This window comes from Anopheles moucheti, chromosome 3, assembly GCF_943734755.1.
Source record: "Anopheles moucheti chromosome 3, idAnoMoucSN_F20_07, whole genome shotgun sequence".
Lineage (NCBI taxonomy): Eukaryota > Metazoa > Arthropoda > Insecta > Diptera > Culicidae > Anopheles > Anopheles moucheti.
This window is the reverse complement of record NC_069141.1, coordinates 8,053,037-8,061,217: the sequence shown is the minus strand read 5'-3', so window position 1 is coordinate 8,061,217 and position 8,181 is coordinate 8,053,037. Positions and strand designations below refer to the sequence as shown.

Genomic DNA, 8,181 nt, shown 5'->3' with positions numbered 1-8,181 from the left:
CTCATCCGATTCCGCTGGGGAAAGGACGGCGCGAAGCAGGCGAACGCCATTGACGTTTACAGTGCATAGTTGAACTTACATAGACACTTGAACTTGAACTTACAAGACTTTTCCGTTAAATTTGCAAAATATGCGTAGCGAAAGCGTCAACTAAAAACCACACCAAACTAATCTAAAGAACAAACAGGAACCGTAATGATGCATAAATACGACACTGAAGGTTTATGATATATTTCTATTTAGTGTTTTTTTTTAATTTTCAAGTGATTTTTATATTTTTTGTGTATTTCTCCTTCATTCATGTGGGTTTTGTTGTTACTGCACCTTTTTTGCATGCATTGCATGTTGCATTTCATACTCCCTGTGGCTCGAAAAAATGTTTTGTTTGTTACGAATAGAGTTCTACCGTTTGGCTGCTGTATGTTTCATGTTTTATTTCTGCCCTTCCTAATATGGTACGCTATTGCTATTATCCAACCGTAGGTGTTTTGTGACAATATTGTGGAGAGCAAACATTTGTTGTTTTGTTCAATCTGTTCGAGTAAATATCGTGGATCTGTGTTTATTCTACTGTACGATCGTACAAAGAAAGATACGGGCGATTTTCGTGAAAAGGGGAGCATGAGAGAGAGAGGATGTGGAGTCATTTCGATATTGTTACAACATTCTTACAATTGTAAACGAAAATTAAATTCCAAAGTGTTCCACATGTGAAAGACGATAAAGTTATAAAATGGGGTTTTACATTAGCTGCCATTGGTTATTTCAATCTCTCATTCTCGATACGATAAAGAAGCGTAATTCAATGCTGTACCAGACCGTTCGTACTGGTTTGCTGCTGGATTGCAAAACGTACTGAAGTGTTCATCAGAACTTATCTTGCTTCCTACCTTTGCCTTCTGGTGTTTCAAACGGATATAGTTAAACTCTAAAAAGCAATGTAAGCAATGTAACTACGTGACAAATGTTTTATAACTGTTTCAATTCTCCATTCTAGCCGCGTACTCCGGATGTTGGTGAGATATACAACATGCACGTATCATTATACGGGATTTTAAAATGCTTCAAATCCCGCGGCTCCTGGAACAATTGTGCTCGTAAAAGCTGCCGGTTGTTTAATGTATGCTTTCATAAGTTGTAATTGTTTAACGATATTGTCTTGTTTATTTTAAAATAACCGAAGTACTGAGAAGATGCTTCTTTTTCCGATTTTATGATCTCGTTACACGTTTCAACTGGCCTTTGTGTGCTTTTGTCTGTTCTGTTTTTGCCTCAAAGCATCTGTATATAAGGTGAGTTTGCAGGTGTATATGTATATATATATTTTAAATATTTATAGATTTAAATACAAAATTAGATTATATATTTGTGTGTATATATATCTCTCTTCTGTTCTCTTCCCCGTCGTACTGCTCTATGCCACAAATCTCTCCCCTAACGCAATGCAAATATATATAACATACAGGTTCTAGTGTGTTCTTACACGTTTCCTACACAGTTTTGTTTCATTCTTATTACTAACAGTAATTTACTGGTGTGTTAATGGAATTGTTATGTTGCTTTTAGCATACACTTCATTGTTCTTTTCCACTCTATCTTAGCATTTAAATTTCGTGTTATATTAATACTGCATTCGTAAGATTGTGTTGTTTGTGTTTTGTTAGGTGTTAATCTCGTGTACATCTCTCTTGTGTAAACTGTGCTTTTAGTTTAATGTTTCTATGTGAAGTAAGTTTCTATCAAACAACGGTTGAATCGGCTGTGTTGCACGATTAACAGTGGTGCCGATTTGAAATGGGATTGTCCTAACGGTTCACCACGAGCAGAATTGTGATCAAACGAAAATGCACCAACTTCAGATGGGAATAATCAAAGCTTGATGGAATGTGGATGATTTTCACATTTGCCGGCACATTTTCCCTCAATCGATCGGCGATGTTATACGATCATGGCTTCCAGCCGCATGGTTCGCCAAAAAAGGACTCGGCCGAGCTGGTAAGGCCTTTACAAATGGATACCACAATCAATCGATTCGATCGTATGCGCAACACACGCACGTGTTGATCAACTGTTTTTGATCTATTTCGTTCATATCAACATCCATCCGGCTACGGATTGTTTTGTGTAGCCACGGACGAAAGCGTTCTTTTCATGCCTATTGATGTTAAAGGTTTCGTTTTCTCAAAGAAGTTATAGTCAAATTTCTAGTCGATATTCTTATTCATCTCCCACACAATTTTTCGGTGAATTTCCCTGCCCCTTGAACCTGATCTTCTTGATGGTGTAGTGTGCGGTTCACAACAAGCACGAAACCGACGAGATCTTCAACGGGTTTCTGCTATGGGGACAAAAGAAAATCACCCAGCTGTTCATTTTGCTCCTCTCATTAAGCAATGTTTTGTTTTCCTACACTACAATTTGATGAAGTTTCATCAGTGTCTTATCCTAATTCAAGTGCATTACAATTATTTCGAATGGCATCAAGTTTCAGCAACGATAATGATGTTTTATCAGAGGCATTGCATTCAGCATTTAAGCGCCTCTCCGAAAAATGAAAATAGGGAAAAGCTCTTATTGAAAGTTACTTTCCTTCGGAAAGAAGTGGCCAAAGATAGAATGAACGTTTAACGACATCTAACGCAAGCATTCGCTAGTCTATCTCGTACAGATGTGATTGTTGTCTAATAGTAGTCATCATCTTAATGAGACTCAAACAAATATGATTTCCACGTCGCTAGACCCTTCCGATAACTACCCCCAGATGTTGGTGGGGTACATGGTCCACGGGAGGAACGCGTTACCGTAACCCGGTCTTGTTGGGAGTATGATGTTGTTCGGGCCAGCAAAGAGACACAGACATTCAACTTCACCGAGAAGGTCATCAATATGAATGCCTATCCATTAGAACTGGATCACATCTGGTTGGTTGACGGGTTTGAATTCATCTGCTTAAAGCTGCCATACATTCACCATTAAGCAATTTCTGCGATGGGCTCTATATGATTAGCACAAAATACCGATCAGCAAATACAGATACTTCAGAAGAATATTCACTGAAGCAATAGGATAAACCATTGGTTGCCGTTCAATGGTAGTACGTGATTATTCGATTGAAAATTGTTCTCAGGTCTCATATGGCACAAGTTGACGGATAAAATTGACCACGATTATAATGGAAGTAGATACTCCCTGATTCAAACCTAGTACTAAAAAATAACGATAAGAACGATAGAAATAATTATTGCACATTATCTGTTTTCTGTTATTTTTTCTATGTTCTTACAAATGGTATTTAGTTATGCGCCGAATGCTGAATGTAGCATTCGGAGTAGTTTAAATTCAAAACTGTACCTTTGCAAAGCACATTTCAATGAGTTTGTTGAGTCCTCACATTACAATGTATCATGACTCTGCTATACCTTTCAAAAGATAATTCATTTTGATTCATTTTGCTTTATGTTATCGTCTTGTGGCTCTCTCGAAAGCTCAGTATTAAGCGTTCTTATAATGGCTTTATATGACAAAATAAAAATCAGAAGGGCATTAGTGTACCCCTTTCCACACGTTCTGCCAGTCGCATCTGCTGTTGAACGTATCATCATGAAACATTTACGAATGGCTGTTAGCTGTTCTACGTGTAATTTCTGGCTTCTGGAAGGATAGTAAATTCTATGAAAATTTAACACTTTAGTATGCGCCCATTTGTACATGGTGATAAAATTCATCCAGTAATGTAATGATTAAAGAAACATTTCCATATTTCTATTGAACATTAAAGTAAACACTCTACCTAACGCATAATGGTGTTTAACTAGCATAGAACATAGATTGGATTGGCTTCGTAATTGAGTAAAATTTCCTCGAATTTCACGGTACAAAAAAAGTTGTTACTCAAAACAGGGCGAAATTTTGCTTTGGAAAATATGCACACATGTTCAATGCACTGTTTAGTTATGCTTTTACGTATAGCGTGTCGTAAGTGAGTGTCGGTATTTGCATTTGACTTATTGCCTAGAAGTGAACGATGTGATTAGTAGCTGTTTTTTCCATTGCCGTTTGTCCGTTTGTAGTCATTTAATCGGTTGGATTAAACGTTCCGATAGTCATCTGCAGGTTCAGACTACCATTTGTTTTTGCATTGGGTCGGTTATCTTGATATGGAATGTGCGGGTTTACCGTGCTTTTGTCGTCTAAACATTCACGTTGAATCCCTTCTTGGCAGCGACCGGAAGTTTTTCTCCTTGCAAGAATGGGTTGTAGTTCTAAAAATAAACATCCATTTAGTAAGCAAATTGATTGATTGATTGATCGTTAATAAACCTTCTTGACGTGAAACTTTTTGGCCACCAAGTTCTTATGCTCCTGGGTATGGAACTGGCGAGCAATGAAGTTTTCCAGATCGGAGTCCATCTGCGGATTGCCTTCGTTCTGCGTTGCTGCCGGGCAGTTAAACATATGCTCTGCATCACACATACAGTCCTGTGCCGCCTGATACTCACGGCTGAACGCAGCCGTATTCTCGAAATCCATGGTACAACCTTGGTCTTCGGAATAGCCGACCGGGCACGGATTCGGCGGGTTGCAGTACGCCGGTAGGCTAGCATCGGTTTTCACCTGTGGCTTCGGACGGTTTGGTCCTTCGCCTGCACCACCCGACACGTACTGGTGTCCCCACAAGGAGCTGTGCTGCAGATATTCCTGATCACGCGGCGATGGGTTCGGATTCGAACCATCCAGCAGTGCATCGTAATCGAGCTGCTCGGACTCTAGATCCTTCGTCACACGCGCCATCAGTGCGAGACGGCTGGCGGGCAGCTCGTCCAAGGCGGCCGGATCAATGTACGAGTCGGCCGCCTCAGCTAAATCCTTGCCCATCCGATCGACCAGCTCACGCAACAGCATGTCCGACAGAAACTGATCCTAATGGAGGGAGAGGGAAAAGGACAGTTTTTGAAAAAAAAAAGGTAAGCAAGAGGGGATAGCGCGAAAGCTGGTGATCTTACCTTCATGCCCGCTGATAGGTATGCTAACGCTGGGTTAGCCACCATCAGCGAGACTAAAACAAAAAAGAAGTACATGCTGAGGTGCGTGCTTCGTCAGGAGCACGTTGGAAAGCACTGTCGGCGCCAAGGAAAAGCATGGAAAAGAGGCGAAAAAAAACATACCGTTGTATTGTAGTAATGTACCAATCGAAGGACTTCCACCGAACAAACATAAAAATGCTTTTTGGTCATGGGCAATCCCAGCATGGAATCTTTCGGAGAAAAACATATTTTGCCCTGTTTTCTGTTCTCGTGTCGAGTGATTTATAGCAGCAATAATGGTGTTTTTCGTCCGGGAAAGCCACATCGTATGAATTTGAAACACGTATCACCAAAGAAAGTGTATAATTGTTCTTGCGAGCTCTCTTTCCTGACAAATCCTACGGGCGGGTCGTTGCGTAGTAAACCTTGACATTTGGGCAAACCGTGCAGGTAAAGTCAAACCGTCGTCAAGCATAATTCCCCGATAGCAATCACAGCACGCTCAATTGCCGATGTTAGTAAGGGGGATGACGAAGAAAAGCACCCTATTTGCTCCATGGCAACGATGTAATCTTGATGGAGTCCAGATGTAATGTGCCATGGGGAGTGTCTGTGTGTGTGAACCATCATGCGCAGCTTCCACAACTGTTTGACCTATAAACTCGGAGTCCTTCTCCCCTAATGTGACGATTTAATGTACGATCCCGAAAGACCGGACATTGTTTGGTTCGAAATTGAAAAATCCCGACCACTTGTTGCAAAAGGTGAGGGGAGCGTTTAACCACATGCACAATCCCAGCACCAGCTGTTTTTCCACCCAAAACCGATCAACAGCCATCTTCCCGGTCCGTGCCCACTGCTACATCCTGACCATCGCAAACTCCGGGAACGATTGCATTCAACGGAGCGCGCGTCTGGTAAAACGCATGCGGGCAAACGAACGTCATCGAGCGAATGCGACAATCAATATCCCAAACACGACGATGACGTCAACAGCTGGCAGATGGTTGCGTGGATACACAGTACGGCTTCCTTTGATAATTCATCAACGTCCCCACTGGGCAGACGAGACATAGCGACGCAATAATAACATTTTCCATCATCTTTCGAATCTTTTCACTTCGTCCATCACTTTGGCACTCTTCTGCTTTTCTAAGACACTATCACTAACCACATACCGACCTTCAACCTTTATATACATCCAACGACGATGTTTACCGTCGGCTCAGTGCATGTATAATTAATTTGAACACCTTAGCTTTACAGCAACAGTACATTGGCTTGCATCGATGTTTGGTTGTAGGGATGAACGTGTACGCCATCCGTCCACCACCCCTTAAATGGACTGTCAAATTAAACAACTGCCATCGTTATAGGGGCCACGAAGAAATTGGATAGCATACTCGGAATCGAAGGAACAACACATTAATCTCAGGCTTCTCCCACACGAAAAAAGGCACCCTTTACGGAAGGCAGCACGCAACAAAGTGTGGTTATGTTGTCACTCTGCCGAACAAACTTGTCTCACAGTATAGAACTGTAAAGTTTTCGTGTTAAAGTCCACCTTATTCACTTTTATAATAAATAACACTTGCTTAGCATAAACACTATCCTTCTTCTAGTAAACAATAGTAAAAACTACATAAAAATGGCGCGACAAACCGACAAACACAGTGTGGCTACTTTGAGACAAAACACAGCAACAGCAAAAAAACAGCTTCATCGAGCGATGTCACCACTACAGCGGGCATTGGTGTGAGTAACACACTTTTCCGTACATGACAGGATGGGGAAGGAATGGCCTACCTAACAAACGATTTTCCGACTACGACCACACTTTCCTTTGGCGGGAATTTGATTTTCACTCGTCGACGAAACAGTGACAACTGAACCGAAGCAACCACTTTATCGTCGGTGGAACCTCACAGCTTTACCCATATGAAGTTTCTTGGCTTGTGGCACGCATGCGCATTGGCGCCGTGGAAAAAAAGGAAATCATGAAAAATTGAGAACTATGGGAAAATGGACAGGTTTCGTGGGTGTGGGGAGAGGGCGTATATGTTGAGGCTGATAAGAGGAAGGTTGGATTGTTAAAGCGGAAGGTGCAAAGCGAACCAACACGGTGGTTGCCAGCTGGCGCTGGTTGATCACGTTTATTTCGGGCATTGTTTAGTTCATTGTTTGTTTTTCGGCAACATGTGCTCCATTGTTACGTGCTTTAAGTAGGATGGGAAGCTATTCCGGATGAAAAATATGATGGTATGGAGATGATTTAATAATGTAAAAGCTTTAAGCCGAATAACATCATAACAGCATGCAACAAACTAAACCAGACGACTTCGAAGCTTTTAGTCTCCATTTTTTTTTTACAGTCCTCCAAGGCTCGTAAAGCAAAACTTAAGACCTGCTAAAATCGTAAACCTTCACAACGATGGTCGACCCATTACCGGTGCGGCACAGCTTTTACGACAAGCACAGGAAATCAAATTAAACGTTCAGACATCGTTTGCTGTAGCTCGTCCCTTCTGCCCACCCGGCACACTATCATTTGGTGCTTTTGATGAGATAAGTTACGAAACGGTTATTAATTATTGCAGCGCTTCTGGCGTTTGACACGAGTGCGCCCGTTACGCAAATGTTTGCATTTCTAGCACGAAAATAGCACGATAAGAGGGGAAAGCGTTCGATTCTGTTAATGAGCTGTAAGTAATTTTCCAGCAAGAATGAATCAAGAATTTCGCATAAATTCCAAAACTCATTAAAACGATGTGTTATCTCGTTATTGATTTTTTTTACGTTTCCTTCACGTCTATGAAACATCGAACTTGTTGGAAGCAGAAATCATGTCCAAACAATGACAAAAGAGACCGTGGGGAAAACGAAATAAAATGGATTATTTACACATAAACATTTTATTTCGTTCCATGTACAAACCCCCTTTGTGGATGAAATCATGACGAACAAGGATGAAAGCAGTAAAGCTGAAAAGTATTGTTTGAAAGTTTTTCTTTTGCATTGTCCCTGAGATTTCTACATCCCCATTGGTCATAAGATACTCCAGCGCGACAGTGGATGTTTTTCAACTTGAAATTGATGAAATACATGTCTTCCAAAGACTTCTTGTCCAATAGAGGAGTGGAATATCATAGTATAAACG

General features: G+C 41.1%; 1 protein-coding gene across 1 annotated transcript; it reads right to left on the bottom strand.

The window, feature by feature from the left end:
* Positions 1-3,218: 3,218 nt before the first annotated feature.
* LOC128301401 (uncharacterized) lies at positions 3,219-6,903 on the bottom strand. Its single transcript, XM_053037850.1, has 4 exons — positions 6,831-6,903; positions 5,004-5,117; positions 4,321-4,920; positions 3,219-4,262 (listed from the first exon to the last, which is right to left on the bottom strand). Exons 2-4 carry the CDS (start codon positions 5,076-5,078, stop codon positions 4,191-4,193), a joined length of 747 nt encoding a protein of 248 aa, XP_052893810.1. The 5' UTR covers positions 5,079-5,117; positions 6,831-6,903; the 3' UTR covers positions 3,219-4,190.
* Between the last annotated feature and the right edge of the window lie 1,278 nt (positions 6,904-8,181).